This window comes from Danio aesculapii, chromosome 3 (assembly GCF_903798145.1).
Source record: "Danio aesculapii chromosome 3, fDanAes4.1, whole genome shotgun sequence".
In the NCBI taxonomy this organism is placed as follows: domain Eukaryota; kingdom Metazoa; phylum Chordata; class Actinopteri; order Cypriniformes; family Danionidae; genus Danio; species Danio aesculapii.
The window spans coordinates 9,497,891-9,516,818 of NC_079437.1; the positions used below are offsets into that span (position 1 = coordinate 9,497,891).

Genomic DNA, 18,928 nt, shown 5'->3' on the forward strand with positions numbered 1-18,928 from the left:
AATCCGAACTACTAAAACTCTACGAAGCCATCCCGTCACCAACTCCGCCCCCCCAGGACAACAGAGCTGCTCGCTCCCGCCACACCCCCTATCCTCAACCCACCACTGCACAGCAAGCAAGAAACCTCCCCGGACCTCCAAAGAAAGCAACCAGAAAAAGCAATACAAAACTATCCCAAGTTACAGGACAAACTGCTCCCTCTAACACCACCTTCCAAAACACCGACAATCCACCGGACAATTACACCACTCCAGGACTTTCTACCCCCTTCCCCTGGCCTCCAGCTCCACATTCTAGCGGAAACTCCAGTCCTATTCTTCCATCTCTGCCCCCCACTCTCAACCCTCCCCATTTCGCTCTCTCATCTAATCTTCCTCATTCTTCAACCCAGCCTATTTCTACTCAGACATTTCCTACAAATCCTAACACTCTTCCTCTGCCTACTCAATTTCCCTCTGCAAATATCCCCTCTTTTTTCTCCTCTACATCCCTACACCAAGCACCCACATCCTTTACTAATCCTCCCCAACAGTCTACCATCCCTCCTAACATATCTTCCGCACGACCCCCCTTCACCCTAACCACAGCCACGCCCCTTCCCATTCCGCTCAATGCTCCAGTCCTGGAACCAACTCCGATCTCCAACGCCATCAAGAACCTCATCCTATCAGGTGCCGACATAGACCTTTCTACACTCCTTTCACCCATAGCACCTCCCTCGGCAGAACGACAGGTGGATTGCGGCGAATTCACCTTTACTCTCAAATCATCAGTTAGCTCACAACCTTGTACACTTTCAATAGCTGAATTCCACGTAGCTTTCGCACGTTACACAGAAACCATCTGCTCAGTTTTTCCCCATAGGAGGCGCGAGCTGAACGATTATATGGCCATCATTTCGGAGCTCGCGCTCTCCTATGGGGGAACACATTTTTACACATACCATAAATTATTCTCTGCAAAATGCGCCATTCGCGTTACTCAGTGGAATCAATGCCCATATTGGGGGGCTATGGACACAGATCTCTGCGCAGTGATCTTTCCTGCGCGGTCTGCCGTTCAAATATACACCCGACCACTTCTTGTCCCTTCATAATCCCCTCCGCAGATAAAGAACTACAAAACCCAAGATCCACCAGCTATGTACCCCGCCCCTCTACCTCTGCTATCCCCGCTCTACTTCCTCCTCTCTCATCCCAAAACCCTCCCTCTTCTGCAACCTGCAATAATTTTAACATAGCAAGATGCTTTCGCAATCCTTGCAAATTTATACATATTTGCAACTACTGCGGCGGCGCACACGCACGTGTCGTATGCCAAGTTTTGAGAGCTAATAAAAAACAAAGAAATTACTTGTCGACTCCTGTCAATATTTCTAACCTTTACTCTGAATTACGATTGCACCCTGATCCTAACTTTTCTGAATTTCTTATTTCAGGTCTGTCTAATGGATTCCACCCAGGTGTTTCGACTCTTCCTTCCTACAACCTCGCATGTCCTAATCTACAATCCGCCAACGCTGAACCAGAAGTGGTGGAGAAATTAATCAAGAAAGAGATCGATAATAAATTTATGATCGGTCCCTTTCTTGCCCCCCCGTTCAGCACATATCGGATCAGCCCAATCGGAGTAGCAACCAGAAAATTTTCCGGAAAAAAAACGATTAATAATTGACCTGTCTTCTCCACATAATTCCGCATTTTCAAGCATTAACAGCATCATTTCGCCAGACGAATTCTCTCTGAATTACCACGACATAGACCAAGCAATCCATTTAATTAAACTCGTCGGCCGCAACGCTTGGCTCGCTAAAGTCGATATCACGTCAGTATTTAAAATCATGCCTTTACATCCCAAGTTCTGGCATCTTTTTGGCATCAATTGGAAATCTCAATTCTACTTCACAGTCCGTTTAACTTTCGGTTGCAGAAGTAGCCCCAAAATATTTGACATGCTTTCAGAAGCCATATGCTGGATTCTCGCTAATAACTACGGAATCCCACATGTAGTCCACCTCCTAGATGATTTCCTCATCATCTCTCCCTCAAATACTCCACAAGCTCAAAACCTAGTGACCACAAAAGCAGTTTTTGCTAAACTTGGTATCCCCCTCGCGGAGAAAAAAACCGCCGGCCCTAGTACCTGCATAGAATTCCTAGGCATCAATTTGGACTCTCAAAAAAGCATCCTTGCCTAAAGAGAAAATAGATCGAATTATTTCTCTTTCTTCATTATTTTTGGAGAAACCAGAATGTTCTAAGCGCGAACTGCTGTCAATATAAGGACACCTAAATTTCGCCATGCATATCATACCACAAGGACGACCCTTTGTCACTCACCTCCTCCAACTCGCAGCATCAGCTCACAGTTTAGACGAAAACATACCTTTATCCGATCCCTGCCGCAACGAACTCAGCCTTTGGATTTCCTTCCTTAAGTGCTGGAATGGCTGCTCATTCTTCTACAATGATTTAATTTCTTCCCCCGTAGATATCCATCTTTACACTGACGCCGCCCCCTCCGTAGGATTCGGCGGCTATTACCAAGGTCGATGGTTCGCCTCCGATTGGCCTCCACAAATGATGGAGATTCCCTCCCATCAACATTCGTCCGCACTATTTGAATTATACCCTATAGTAGTCGCAACTTTATTATGGGGAGCTGAATGGTCTGCATCCAGCATTCTCATCCATTGTGACAATGAAGCCGTTGTTCACTGCATCAATAGAGGACGCTCTCACTCTCCCGCCTTAATGCCGCTTCTCCGTCGCCTCATTTGGACTTCAGCCAAAAAACAATTCATTATTATTATCTCGTTTCCATTTTCAGAGATTCAGGCAATTGGCGCCAGAGGCGGAGCAACACCCGACTCCCATCCCTCCATATTCAGAGATGATATTCCAATAAATCATCCCATGCACAATCTGCACCAAACATCTATATCTCTAATTCTGCAGGCTGTAGCTCCAAGAACATTACAATCATATCTCACCGCATGGAAAACATTCAAACACTTTCATTCCCTATACAACACTACATTCCCTAATTTCTCCCTTCTTACAATCACATCATTCATCACATATCTACATTCACATAAACATATCCAAGCCAACTCAATTAAGAGTTACTTAAGTGGTATTCAATTTTTTCACAAACTCATGTACGGCTCCATTTCTGATTCTATTGCTAATTCACAAACCAGCCTTCTCATTAAGGGCATCCAGAAAACCCATCCCCCCCTCCCAGACACCAGACTGCCCATCACACACAATATACTCTCCAAATGCATTTCCACTCTCAGAAAAGGCTACCTATCCTTTCATACAGACCAGACTCTAGACGCTATGTTTATTCTAGCCTTTTTCGGATTTCTTAGATGTTTCGAATTTGCAGTAACTTCCAATTTCGATCCCTTTGTTCACCCCACCATCGCAGATCTGACATTGATTGACGAGGAAACAATTTCCTTCCTCATTAAGCAAAGTAAAACAGATCAATCCAGAAAGGGACATTGCATCTACATATTTAATATCCCCTCCCCCACAAGCCCATTCCAAACACTCCTAGCTTACATACAATATAGAAAAACACTAAGCTTAAGTCCCCTAGCCCCCCTTTTCATAGATGACGCACACCACCCAGTGACACGCTTTTGGTTCCAAAAACACCTCAAAGCAGTCCTCCACCATTCAGGCTTCCCACCAGGATCATACTCCAGTCACTCATTCAGAATAGGAGCCGCCACCACAGCTGCACACAAAGGGCTATCTCAACAACACATACAAACACTAGGAAGGTGGTCTTCCGACGCCTTCAAATCCTACATTCGACTCAGCCACAGCCATCTAAAGGAAGCCCAAAGGACCCTCACCAGCAGACACCTTAAACCCAGCGGTCAAGGGCACGAGCCCAATCCAGGGATAAGCCTAGACACAGCCATCCCAGCTTCCAGAGGGCGGAGGAGCTCCTCAGCCACCCAAGGGCGCAGGCACGACCCAGCCACCTAACCCTCCTTTCTTCCTTCTGGCTCTGAGTCGCACTCAGCTTTCTCTCCCTATTCACGCACCTAACTCCAGCAGGAGTTTTTCCCGCCCAGGCACCCCCTGTCACTCCGCCCCCCCCTGGCCGCTGCCACAGAAGTCTTTACCACCCCTCCACCTTTCCCTGAAACCCCCCCCCCCCCCCCCCCCCCATGGCTCTGAGTCCTGCAGGAGTGTTACCCCGAGCTTCGGTTCCCGCAGGAATCATCTCACAGCCCCTCCCCCAACCCTAGCTTTTACATATTATAAGTCATTTTAACAATGACATATAATATAGCTTTATTTTTCTCTCTGTTTGATTTTATTTATATAGATTCATATCTATATGCACCCACGCATATAAATATTAATTTATATATAGCGCTGCCACCATCACGCTCTGTTCCCGCAGGAACACCCCCAGAGCACCAATTCTGCCCGTCACCCTCCAGCAGGAGTCTTCACCTCCCCCTCATCTCTCCCGACTCCTACTGGAGCTGGCCAAAATAGCTCAACCAACCCCGAGCTGTGACACGAGCACGAGTCACGTCAACTACCCTCCCCGGCCCTAGCTTATTTTATATTCTTATACATTTATTTTACACATTTACCTTTCATTTATTTTATTTAATTTATATATATGTATATATATATATATGCACCCACGCATATAAATATACATTTATATATAGTGCCGTCACCCTCAAGCTCTAACTCCCGCAGGAGTGGTCCCGAGCATCGACCCCCGCAGGGGTCATCGCCCAACTGCCATTCACCCTTCAGCTGGGGCATTCACCTGCCCTTCCTCTTCCCGACTCCAGCTGGAGATGGCACATACAGCTCTATCTCCCGCAGGAGTGCCCAGGAGCTTCGACTCCCGCAGGAGTCCAAAAAAATCACCCCCCCAAGGCACTAGATTACCCCATTATATATTTATATATCTATATATTTTCATATATACATATATATTTATATATAGCGCTGCCACCTCCCAGCTATATCTCCGCAAGGAGTGTTCCTTGAGCAATCCACTCCTTTGGATTCCATGCCCCACCCCAGCCCCCTTCACCCCCACTTATCCAGCTGAAGTCCTCACTCCCCTTCCCCATTTTTAACTACCCCAGCAGGATTCCTGTCCATCCCATGGCTCTAACCCCCGCAGGGGTCTCCCCGAATCTACTCCCGCAGGAGTATTCATAGCCCATGCCAACCCTGCTCGGGCTCCCGCAGGAGTCCGTATCATCCTTTGCTCCCACAGGAGCCTCCTTTACCTTTCCTTCCGAAAAAACACTATATCCAGCAGCCGGATATAGCCTTCTAAGCCTTTTGGGGAGTTTCTACGAATACACCGTTGCTGTCCCGAGTCTCCTGCATTTGGGGAGCTCTCGAGAACCACCTGATCTCGTTCTCCCCTCATATGCTCTATGGACCAGGCGGGAGCCCTGGGCTCACCTATCTCCGAGCTCAGGGTTCTCTCCCGGGACAGCATGCCAAACCTGCTAACAGTTGTCAAACAATATCTAAGTGTGAACTCTTGAAGTGAAGTTTTCAAACTAATTTCGAGAGAAGCACGTGATATGATTGACTGCAGCTGGCCACTCATCTACATTCACTAGTTAGCCAATCAGATTAACCGCAACTCACTATAAGTAGCCTAGCTAGAACTACTCTCTTATCTTCGTTTTTCGAAGAAACCCCCCATCCACCCCTTCTCCTCCTTTTTTCTTTTACCACGGGGAGCTCTCGAGAACCACCTGATCTCGTTCTCCCCTCATATGCTCTATGGACCAGGCGGGAGCCCTGGGCTCACCTATCTCCGAGCTCAGGGTTCTCTCCCGGGACAGCATGCCAAACCTGCTAACAGTTGTCAAACAATATCTAAGTGTGAACTCTTGAAATGCAAATAATATGTGATGCTCAAATGCGCTTAACATAATACACACACTTATTAATGATTCCTACTTGTCTTCCTCATGATGAAGAGTAGGCAAAATCTGATATGTAGTGGGGGGAAAAAAGAAGAATGAGTTCATCAGACGCTGGATTCGAACCGAGTCTATGATCGAACACGTCAAAATATGTTTGCATCCGCTTTACGAGCTACGCCACTCACACTACTATAGATGGTATAAAATTTTACACCTTTACATCGGACCATTTATTTTTTTAATTCACTCAGTGCGATGTTCAGACCCAACTGCGTTAACCGCGTCAGATAAACTCTCGCACTCATTTTTTTTTTTCTTTTGCTATTAATTCCGGAGGACAAACTTGCAAATAACACCGTTTTTCTCCGGTCTACCTCTGATAGGAGCACCTCCAATTCACATTCTGTGAAGTTTCTCTTCTTGCTTGTTTTTGCCATTGCTTTTTCATTTGGTTTTGCCAAAGTAGAGTCATTACCATATTCACATGGGGGAGGAGGCAGGGATGGGTTTTGCGCTCGTGCACTTGCACTCAGTTTCACGTTAATTCGGATGTACAAAGAGAATATGCTTGGGATTCGGCATACATCTGAAGTTTTTACTGCATACGCACATTTACAGCTTTGTGCGTACGCAATATTTTAGCATGATTTCAACGCAAGTCTTCGTACATGAGGCCCTAGAAAACTCGTCAGTTCTCTCATTTGTTTCACTGTTTGAGAGCAGACTATATTATTGTGGTCGAGCAAATTCAGAAGTAAAATTTAAACAGATTTAGTTAAGTTTAAAACAAATGCCACTGTTGAAAAATCTGATATTTTTATAGATGTTCACATTATTATTTTAATTGTGGCTTACATATTCATGTTTTCAATAAGCTTCTGTTTTTAAGTTTTGTTTTTTACTTGCATATACAATATATTGTGTAATTTGAGTTTATCCCAAATCAGTTTGAGCAACTAAATGAGAGATTCGTAAAAATTCAAATGACAAATTTTGCGTTATATACACTATCATTTTCATTGTGGAGTTGTCATTTGAAAGAAAGAATGCAGAATGAATGATGGTACAAGCTAAATGTTTCCTTTTATAAGCACATTTATAAGCAAATTTTAAATTAACGCATTCACAGATAATATATTTTCATGTATGAAATGAGGAAACTAGGGCATCACGATAGCGCAGTGGGTAGCACAATCGCCTCACAGCAAGAAGGTTGCTGGTTTGAACCTCGGCTGGGTCAGTTGGCATTTCTCTGTGGCGTTTGCATGTTCTCCTCATGTTGGTGTGGGTTTCCTCCGGGTGCTCTGATTTTCCCAACAAGTCCAAAGACATGCGCTATAGGTGAATTGAATAAGCTAAATTGTCCGTAGTGTGTGTGTGTGTGAATGTGTATGCATGTTTCCCAGTGATAGGTTGCAGCTGGAAGGGCATCCACTGTGGCCAATAAGAAAATGAATGCATGAATAAGTGAGAAATTAAATATAACCTTACCTCTGTATTTATGAACAAACACAGCTATCAGCATTCCAGCAATCACACAGAGCACAGCAGAAACTGACATCATTATGACTGCTGTTTTTTGACTACAAGAATTAAACATATTACCTGAAAAACAAATGAGAGAGGTGGGGAGTTGTTGGGAGACTTGTAATTTTACGTAGATAACATAAAACAAACAAAAAAAGCAAGGTTTAAACACAGGAGGCAAGGCAAGAAAACACAGAGCTGCAGAAAGCCTGGAGCATGGGGCTGCGAAGGGCCTGGAGTGTGGAGCTGCGAAGGGCCTGAAGCATGGAGCTGCGGAGGGCCTAGAGAGAAGAGCTGCAGAGGGCCTGGAGCGAAGAGCTGCGGAGGGCCTGGAGTATAGAGCTGCAATACATTTAGGGGCTTTGGTTCAGCAGGCACAGGCGGGTCATACACCTACAGTGGGTCAGGAGACTCTGGTTCAGGGAGAACTGGCAGTTCAGCTAACCCCAGTAGGTCAGGAGGCTTTGGTTCAGGAGGCACTGGCAGTTCATTTAACCCCAGTGGGTCAAGAGGCTTTAGTTCAGGAGACACTGACAGTTCATATAACCCCAGTAGGTTTGGAGGCCTTGGTTCAGGAGGCACTGCCAGTTTACTCAACCCCAGTGTGTCAGGAGGCTTTAATTCAAAAAACACTGAGAATTCACCCAGCTCTGGGGGCTCTGGAAAGTCACATGGCTCAGGCGGCTCTGGGAAGTCAAACGGCTCTGGCGGCTCTGGGAAGTCACACAGCTCTGGTGGCACTTGGAAGTCATACAGCTCTGGTGGCGCAGGAAGTTCACACGGCTCTGGTGGCCATTCGTAGAACTCAGGTGGTGGCTCTGGTCTTTCATGAGACTCCGGTCGTGGCAATGGCCTTTCGTGGGACTCAGGTGGCGGCTCTGGGCTCTGGCCATTCGTGGGACTCAGTTGGCGGCTCTGGCCATTCGTGGGACTCAGGAGGATCTGGTGCCCACATTTCGGGGAATTCCAGAGGATCTGGCACCCGCCATTCGAGGGATTCAGAAGTATCTGGCACCCACCATTCAAGGGCTTCAGAGGTATCTGGCACCCCCCATTCGAGTGGTTCAGAGGTATCTACCACCTGCCATTTGAGGGGTTCAGAGGTATCTGGCACCCACTATTCGGGAATACAGAGGGTTCTGCCGGCATCAATGGCTCTGGCTTTGGTGGTTGTGACTGGCAGCTCTGGGGGCGGGAACTCTGGCAACCCTGGCTGCGGCAGCGCCAACTCTGGCAGCTCTGGCGGTGGCAACTTTGGCAGCTCTGGCGGTGGCAACTTTGGCAGCTCTGGAGGTGGTGTTGGCAGCTCTGGCAGTAACAGCTCTTATGGTGGCAGCTGCTCAGACAACTCAGGTGGTGGTGGCTATTCTTCTGGCTAAGGTGATGGAAACCATCTTCTGAGCTAGCAAACTGGCAGCAGTTCAGTGTTTTAAATCATCAAACTAATTTAAAGGTGCCCTATAAAGGAAATCTGGATTTACCTAGACATACTAGAATAATATGGGTTCAGTATATGGAAATGGACATACCATTAGCCTCAAACACCAGTTTCCTTTTTCTCATATAAATACAGCATGTGTAAAATCCCAGCAGACAACAAGCCAATTAGACCACAAAACAGACTGTTGTATTAGTCACAGGCCACGCCCTCAAGCCCTCCATATGTAGGATACAGGATCATTAATATGCATGCCCCAGGCTGTTTTGAAATTATAACAATGATAATTATCATCATTTATTTTTAAGTTGATCAAAGTTGATATAAAACTCATCATGTGTGACTCTTATTTTTAAAAATGGGAGATGCCACAACGTGTCATTGTTGCCACAACGTGTCAAAATGTGAGACGTCACAGCCAGCCACCAGTTTGTGTTTAATGCATTACTAAGTAACAACTACACCAGCCATGCTTTAGAGCTTGCCAGAATGCAAAAAGCAGGATATACAGATTAAAATGTATTCAGCACTACCCTGAAGACACATGTGATTTGTCATTTGTCATTCAAGCATTTCATCTGAAGCCTTTGGACCAAAGTATTTCTTGGATCATGAGAATCTTCAGTTCAGTCAAGTGTGTCCAAACATTTTTCAGGTTTACCAGTAAATCAGAAGTGTAAGTAAATGGCAAAATTAATACATTTTAGTGTCAGTACTCACTTGAAATGATAATCTTTGCCTCCAGCATGTGGTGTCTCAGTTTGACTCTGCAGTGAATCTTGTCGTCTCTCTGATGAACAGTGACGGTGTGTTTTACACTGAATCTGTCTGTGGTTTTGTGCATCTCTGTAGTTTCTGGACTCAATCTGACTCCTTCACTTTCCAGCCACTCAAGATCAGGTTCAGGATACCAACCTTCAGCTTCACACTGTAGATGAAGCCCTCCTGAACGATCAAACCCATCTACTGTGATCACTGGAGGACTTCCTACAGCTACAACAAATAACATTCACTGAGTAAATAAAATATATATATAAAACAACAACATCAAATGCATCATGATTAACTATTTAAAAACAAAGTTCAGTCATGAGTCATATGAGCACGCAAGGTGATTCATCTTAACCAGTCTGCTTTCAATCACATCATTACCTGCATTGCTTAGATGATTGGCTGCTGCCGCCTCAGCAGCCAGTGAGCCAATAATGAAAGAAACAGTGTAACATAGATATGCCACCTAGACCAAACACATCAACATTTGCACATTCATTACCAGACTAAATCTAAGACTAAGGGCTTTATTTTAATAATCATGGTCTAAAGTGAACACAACAGCACTTAGGGCATGTCTGAATCCACGTTTGTCATCACTATTTTAAGGACAGGATAAATGGTTGGCACATGGTCTAAAAAAATGTGTCCTTTGTCTCTTAAGTTATGGAAGTGTCTCAGGTGTAGCATACATTAAACTAATTAAAGTGTCATCTCCCATTAAAGATATCTTGTGTGCTGCTGTACATCCCGGTGTGTGTAATAAGCAACATGAACAAGCTTATTAAATTGTGCAATTGACCTAGGTCAGATTTAGTCAATCAATGGTACCAATTAAAATTTAGTTGCCTCAAAATAGCAAAACATCAACAATGCGCCTTAACACACCTTATTTTCCCCTTCAAATTGGCACAAATACATTTGCTATTTAAACAATGTGGCACAGAATGGGAAAATGATACCTGTGGTCTGAAACTAGAAAAAAAAAACTCTTATGTCATGCCTGGTGTATTTAGGAGAGTCTGGTGCACGCAGAGAGGAAAGAGCATGTCTACTACAGGTTAGTATAAAGTGTAATGCTTAAATGTAGGGTTAGGATTTGGGCTCTATTTAGGTCTTAAATTACATCGAGAGCAGCACTCTCTGGGAAACTGTTGAAATAACTGGATAAGTTTTCAGAATGATCCATATTCCTAATCTGATTTTAGTGCTGACAGTTTAACACTGCTGTTAGAGTACCATCACTTTCTGCCACCACTTTAGCTCCTCCCACAAAACACATTATTACAGTTTGCAAACACAAAATAGATCTATTGCTTTACTCACCTTCAACTTTAACATCAACAGTGGCATCATCAAACCAGGATATTGACTTTATTAAACACTTATAACGTCCTTCATCAGACACTTTCACTGCTGATAGTCTGAGTGATGCGTTTCCTGTCTGTAGCAGCTGATGATTGAGTTCAGTTCTCCCTCTGTAGGACTGAATCTGCTCAGTGTTTCTGTCTTCATGATCCTCATATAGATGAACTAGTGCACCACTTAGATCAGTTCGATACCATTCGACTCTCATGTCAACAACACTGGTTTTCAGTTTGACTGAACAGGTTAGAAGCACATCTTCACCAGCACCAGCAAACACAGGATATGCAGGTCCCACAACATCAAACCGCTCTGGTACAAGAAGAGAACATGGAAGGAAAAAAATATTGTCACCAAAATGTCAACCTTCAAAACAGCTAACCAGAAACATTCTCAAAACTTTGTCTAACATTCTGGCAAGATTCCCTAAAGATTTTATACAGCAATGTAAATATAATGATTGTTCAATAGTATCTGGTATGATAAGGTTCTGAAAATGTTCACTTAAACTTATATATACATGATTTGTTGAATTATTAACATGTAATGATTTACACCAAAACCAGACATAAGCCTCAGATTTTGAGATTGAGATTTTGACGTCACCTTAAAGCTGAATATATAAGCTTTCCAGTAGCTATGACAAGACAATATTTGTCAGGGATAAAACTATTAGAAATTCTGAAGTCTGGGTGTTCAACAAATCTAAATATTGAGAAAATCTCCTTTAAAGTTGATGAAATATCTGTGCAAGACTGGTGTTGTGGCTCAGGGTCACATATGAGTGTTCTTTAATGTTGGCTGTTTGATTATTAACTTTATAATCATTAAAAGTGCTCACTGAATGATTATGCTGAATATTAAGCAATTCCATTAATGTCAGAAGAATGTGCTGTTTAGCATTACTTGTAGGACTTATCTTCCTGTTCTTAATCTTTACAAGCATTTGTCAAAGTTGTGAAAATGCCCCATTTTCACAAAAAAAAAACCCAAAACTGATCACAAAGTCCCAAACATTATTACTATTTGACAAATGTCCTCATAATACTGGCAGAAAATATTCTTTGAATAGGATTTTTGTCCTTTAAATATTCAAGTAAAACTTGATGATTTCATGGCAAAACAAGATAGCAAACAAAAAACATGAATCTCGAAGGCAGGTGCTTGATCTAAAATAAACACAGAAGGCAACAGTAGTCCTTGTGGTTTAGCTTATATCGGTAAAACAAGATGGGGTTTGAAAACACAAATTGCTGAACACAGAGGTAATATGCGATTAAATGATCAACGACATCCTATCTCTGTTCATTTTAATGCATTGAAACTTAACCTTTCGACATTACGATATATTGGCATTGAACAAGTGAAGGTTCCAAGAAAGGGTAGAGATTTTGACAGACTTTTATTACTGAGGGAAGCGTTTTACATTTACACATTAAATACTTTGTCTCCGAAAGGTCTAAATTTGGATTTTGATTTAAAATCCTTTTTGTAAGTGTATTTATATTCTATACTGTCATATGTATACTAAATATATGTGTATACAATTTTTCCCCTTGGTTCATTGGGCTTGTGGTTGACTGATGTGATTATTTTTTGCAGGTGAGATGCGCTATATTTATACACTGAATACTTTGTCTAAGAGGAAGTTAAAATTTGAAATTGTATTTTAAATATTTTTTTTGTATTGGTATGTACAGTTGAAGTCAGAATTATTAGCCCCCCTGAATTATTAGCCCCCGGTTTGTTTTTTCCCCTCCAATTTCTGTTTAACGGAGAAAAGACTTTTTTCCAACACATTTCTAAACATAATAGTTTTAATAACTGATTTATTTTATCTTTGCCATGTTGACAGTAAATAATATTTGACTAGATATTTTAAGACACTTCTATACAGCTTAAAGTGACATTTAAAGGCTTGACTAGGTTAATTAGTATACTAGACAGGTTAGGGTAGTTAGGCAAGTTATTTATCGAAAAAATATAGCTTAAGGGGGCTAATTATATTGATCTTAAAATGGTGTTTAAAAAATTTAAAACTGCTTTTATTCTAGCCAAAATAAAACAAATAACTTTCTCCAGAAGTAAAAATATTATCAGACATACTGTGAAAATTTCCTTACTCTGTTAAACATCATTTGGGAAATTCAAAAACGGGGGCTAATAATTCTGACTTCAACTGTATGCATCTCATATTGTCATATGTGTATTGTTGTATGTATATGTGCCTGTTTACTGTCTTGTTGGCTGATTATAGCGATTGATTGCAGGTGTGTTGTGTAGAGCTGTATCACTGTTTCTTAAATAGTCTAAAAATAGTAGGTCGAAACGTTGTGAGTGATGTTAAAGGACTTTTGGGAGCTAAAGTGGCAGTGTGCTGATTTTCTTTTGATCTTTTGAAAACCAGATAGCAACACAAACAATGTTCACTGAAAACACACTTGCTGAAAGATTTAAATGTCCAGCAGGAATCTTTTTTTTTTTTTTTTTTTTTTTTAGACCTGCTCATAATTCAGCTCTAATTACCTGATATTGAATCTGTAATTCCACTTAAAATCAGCAGAGTCAAACATACAAACCCCATCTCTGAAAAACACAGATAGGTGAGAGAAGAATATGAAAATAACACATTTTAATATATAAATCACAGTAATAATGTATTAACACGCAAGCGTTTTGAATCCTTGCACATTTACCAGAGATGTTGACGCATGGGGTTAGTGTTATAACACTGTCCGTTTGACCAGTCAGCAACAGCAGATGGAAATGTCTTTAATCTTTGAGCTTTTCAGAGCAAACATGAGAAGTTTCACCAGTCTGTGAACAAGATTATGGATTTTATCACCAGAAACTGATTTCACCTTGCATCCATTGCAATGTTAATGTAAAGATTGACTTGTTTAATCTAAACTACTCTGTTTTAATCCGATGTAGGCATTCATGCTAACTTTAACCCACATGCTAAGAATTAGCTATCGCACAGCTGTTTGGGGTTAGAGCCATTGTTACACTTCATTGATACACATAAAACAAGTTTTGTACATTTCTCTTTCTTTGTAGCAGGCTTAGGCAGTGAAAGCTTTAACATTTCCCAGTATTGGGTTGCGGCTGGAAGGGTAAACCGCTAAATCCGCAGCGTAAACCATATGCTGGAATAGTTGGTGTCGCTGTGGTGACCCCTAATAATTCAGGGACTAAGCCGAAGGAAAATGAATGAATTATTGAAGTTCCTGTATCAACCATATTGTCAGGGATGGGGTTTGAACTCGGGTCTCCAGCGTGAGAGATTTTACACAACAAAAATCCAGATTTGGAACAAAAAGTGCAGAGATAAAATAGGACTGAGTTAACGGAGGAACAAAAAGGCCAACAGGCAATATATCTCTGAAAAAAACCAGAACGGGAGAAACGCATCCAAAACACAAAGAAAAAGGTTAAGTTGCACAGAACACTGTGATAAACAGACTTTAAGAAAGCAGAGCAAGACTCACGGTAACGAAGGATTAGCATCAACAATAACCAAGCAAAGAAACAGGGGAAACAAGACAACTTAAATACACATGACATAACAGGACACATGTGAAAACAATCATGTAATTACTGAACTCAAACACATGGGGAGAAATGAGGACATCTAGTGGAGAAACAAAATCATAACATGTAAAAAAACTAAAGTCATAAAATGACAGATCCTGACACGTATAGAGTGGAGAAAAATTCACCAAATTAAAATAACAGTTCTGTCCACCTACAGCTATGTTACATCTCAATGGGTTGATTGCATATACATATTTACCCAAAATCAGTTAGAAATAACCTAGCATTTTTACAAAAATAAGCATTTGTTGCTTTTGTTTATTAGGGTTTTTAACTTTTTATTTCCTGTTTTATTTATTAGACTTGACACTTGATAGACAAAGAATCCATCACTGCAGATTTAGTTAGTAGCTTATGTAAATGCTGAATTAACAAAGCAGTCCTTGTCTTTCCCTTTCTTCTCTCTGATCATTCATTTGCTCAATCTCATTATTTCTCTTGACGAGGTTAACAAAACCTGACCCGGCTCTCTCTGTTTCTAGCTCTGTCTGTCAATGGATCACCAGCTTTCTGACAGATAGACAGCAGCTAGTCAGAATGGGCAAAATCACATCCGACAGCCGCACCATCAGCACTGGTGCCCCCCAGGGATGTGCTCTCTCCCCACTGCTCTTCTCCCTGTACACCAACGACTGCACCTCAAAAGATCCCTCTACCAAGCTCTTTAAGTTTGCAGACGACACTACTGTTATCGGCCTCATCCAGAACGGTGACGAGTCTGCATACAGACAGGAGGTGGAGCGGCTGGCTTCATGGTGCAGATACAACAACCTGGAGCTGAACACGCTCAAAACAGTGGAGATGATAGTGGACTTCAGGAGAAACCCTCCTGCACTCCCCCCACTCACCATCATGAACAGCACTGTGGCTGCAGTAGAGTCATTCAGGTTCCTGGGCACCACCATCTCTCAGGATCTGAAGTGGGACATTCATATAGACTCTATTGTGAAGAAAGCCCAGCAGAGACTGTATTTCCTTCGTCAGCTGAGGAAGTTCAACCTGCCACAGGAGCTACTCGTACAGTTCTACTCAGCTGTCATCCAATCCATCCTCTGCACTTCAATCACTGTCTGGTTTGGCTCAGCTGCCAAAACCGACCCTTCGTAGACTACAACGAATAGTCCGGACTGCTGAACGAATCACTGGAACTACCCTTCCTACACTTCAAGAACTGTACTCTTCCAGAGTGAGTAAAAGGGCTCGCAAAATCACTCTGGATTCCTCGCACCCAGCACACTACATGTTCGAACTGTCACCAAGCACAAAAACAGCCAGACACAGGAAAAGTTTCTTTCCTCAGGCTGTCTACCTTATGAACAGTTAAATATTCCCCTACTGTGCAATAAACGTGCAATACTATCTCATACGCACTTGTACACAGCACCTTATATCAATATACAATGCAATACTTTCTACATTCGCACTTGTACACAGCACCTTATAACCTGTATATTTATAACAATCTGTACACACAACTAAACATCCAGATTTCTTGACTAACCGCATCTGTTTAATGTTTATCGTCTTTTTTTTCATAATTATTTTGTTTTGTCACTTGTCACTTTATGTACACTGGAAGCTTCTGTAACCAAAACAAATTCCTTGTGTGTGTGAAGCACACTTGGCAATAAAACTGATTCTGATAACAATTAGTTAAGTCACATCACACTGCTGACAAAATATTCAGTGTTCATGTAGTAGCTACAAGTTCAGATGTGTTATATTTATAGTAATGGTTACAGTGTATGAGATATCAAGCATCAACAGCTACTAAGTTACTAAGCTTCAAACTAGTGTAAATCTTTCATCCACTAAAACAGTAACAGGTTTTCACTATTGTTTCATGACTTACCTTCAATTAAACGCTGCTGTGTTTACAAGAGTGTTTGAATAAATGAATATGCTTATGCTAATTGTTCGTGAGATCGGTAGGAAAAGAATGCTGCTGCGTCAGGTGTACCAGAGTCAGTTTTGCTTTCATTTCAACAACTCAGGAAACTGCTCTCTAAGTAACGTAATAAGCAGGATCATTTACAGTAAGTTTGACATTTCAAAATTAACCCCTTTAGCCTACAATGAGCAGTTTACTGTACATTTATTCTTTGTGTACGTATTACATCTTCCTCCCTCTTTATTTTCCTCATGAACACACACGTCAGCTTTTTGAGAGGAATCATTACCTGATCATGGATCCATCACTTCATAAATAATCAGCAACACCAAGCATATTAATTTGATATCTGAACGACACGTGTAAGCGGTGCTTCCCAAATTATATGGTGCGTATGGTACGCAGGGGCGGACTTAGTGATTTGGGGGCCCTAAGCAATTCCAGGCATGGAGCCCTAGCATTGTTGAAAAATAAACTGCATGTTAAATATATATACATGTTATATATATATATATATATATATATATATATATATATATATATATATATATATATATATATATATGCCTGAAGAAGGAAGGACAGAACAAAGAACGAGTGCCACAGTTGACCCAGGAAGAGTAAGTCTGAACCCAGTTTGTTGAATGACTGGGTGAGGGCACAGCGGGCGGATCCAGTGTTGGCACGATTGTGGATGTATATGGATAGAGGAAGAGGGCCTGGACATTGTTGAGCATGCTGGGTACAATAAGGGATGACCAGAAGGAAAATCGGGATTGCATGTGGCAGAGATGGTGCAGGCCTACAATAATACCCCCCACCCATCTACAGGGTATGCCCCTTACTTTTTGATGTTTGGACGATATGCTAAATTGCCCATGGACATTATGTTGGGTCGGGGAGATGGGTTTTCAGGAACAGTTGGCAGCTGGGTGCATCCTCACCATAAAAGATTAGTAACTGCCTATAGTCGAGCAAGAAAACAGGTCCAGAAGGCTCAACTTCATCAAAAGACGGGTTTTGATCGTAGGGTCGCAACGACGCGTAGCGCAAGCTCTGTGATTGGTTGGCTTGGTAGCGCTGACGAGTGTGGGCTGGACTGAGAGCCGCACAAGTCCGTTGGAGCGAGTGTTCACAAATGTGGAGTCCCGTGAAGGAGCTCTGGATGGAAAGTTTTGTTTTGTGTTTACCTTATGGTTAAAGTTGTTGCATGACCGCCGGTTCCTGCCTCAAAATGAGCGAGTTTGAGCCACTTATACATTAAGGAAGCGTTCAGAAAAAACAAAGAAGAATCTCGACATAGAGGAACATAAACACCTCACTGCCAAATAGCGTTTCGGAAGTGTTATTGCAGAGCGACAGAAACAGCATGCAGAATTATGAATGCACAGCTACGCGCATTGCATGCGCCGTGGGTCTCGCCGATCACTTGATGCAGAAGTATAAACCAGGCTTAAGACAGCCTTGTAAACAACTACGGGGCACAGGCTAGATTCTGCTCTTCTTCTGCGCTTTGTGGCTGTTCATAAAGATGACAACAAGGTTTGATGTCATGGTCGACCCAAGATTAAACAAAGTAAATGAAACTTTAAACATTTAATGAACATTTTTCCCCACCGCAAACACTTAATACTCAGGCAGAATTACACAAAATCATATCTAGATATATAGTTGAGGACATGCTGCAATTGTCTCTCACATTGTCCCACAACAACAGCATTACAATAGTGTAGATTACTGTACAATGTTTTGTATTTATTTGATAGTCATTGCACAAATTATTATTTTTTTTAATTAACACAGTAGTTACTTTCCTTTGTAATTAGTAGGCCCACACGGAATCTGCGTGCGCAGAATTCCGCAGATTTTTTAGCCCATCCTTGATTTTGTTTATTTACTTGAGTAAGTGTAAATCTATATTTATTCAGTGTTTTTAATTAATTACAGTAATATTATTGACTAATATGAAAATGGTAATATAATTTATGTACAATGCAGTTTGTACAGTAATATTTTCTCTTTTAGTAGATATATTACATGAGAGACTTGCTTTGTTTACCAAATAAAGTAGATCTAATTGAATTGGCTTTGTAAACATTAAATACAAGTTAAAAAGGTAATACTTTTTAGTTCAAATATTAAGGTTTTAGTTCTGATACTCCCAAAATCATTCTGCAAAAATGCGGAGATTTATAACAAAGCTCTGCGCAGAAATTGCAAAAAACCTCAGCAGATTCCATCTGGCCCTAGTAATTAGTTATTTTACGATTATGTAACTCAGTTACTAGTTGCGAGAAGTAACTAGTAACTATAACTAGAGCCAGACAGTATCTGCGGACATTTTTTGCTATTTCTGCGCAGAACTTGGTTAAAAATGTGCAGATTTCTGCG

The 18,928-nt window shown here is 41.8% G+C and overlaps 1 protein-coding gene across 1 annotated transcript; it reads right to left on the reverse strand.

Annotated features, from left to right (window-relative positions):
* Positions 1-848: 848 nt before the first annotated feature.
* LOC130217170 (butyrophilin-like protein 3) lies at positions 849-13,633 on the reverse strand. The gene is made up of 5 exons (XM_056449226.1): positions 13,576-13,633; positions 11,011-11,361; positions 9,634-9,906; positions 7,440-7,553; positions 849-916 (listed from the first exon to the last, which is right to left on the reverse strand). The coding sequence occupies exons 1-5, from the start codon at positions 13,631-13,633 to the stop codon at positions 849-851; spliced, it is 864 nt and encodes a 287-aa protein (XP_056305201.1).
* Between the last annotated feature and the right edge of the window lie 5,295 nt (positions 13,634-18,928).

What these genes read in the sequence shown, in the direction of transcription:
- LOC130217170 (XM_056449226.1), bottom strand. Translation starts at nt 13,633, where the DNA reads ATGGGGTTTGTATGTTTGACTCTGCTGATTTTAAGTGGAATTACAGAT. An exon ending in GGCAAAGATTATCATTTCAA is followed by an intron (nt 7,554 to 9,633) that starts GTGAGTACTGAC and finishes TTTGTTTTTCAG; the next exon opens with GTAATATGTTTAATTCTTGT. An exon ending in GTTTGTTCATAAATACAGAG is followed by an intron (nt 917 to 7,439) that starts GTAAGGTTATAT and finishes GTTCCCCCATAG; the next exon opens with GAGAGCGCGAGCTCCGAAAT.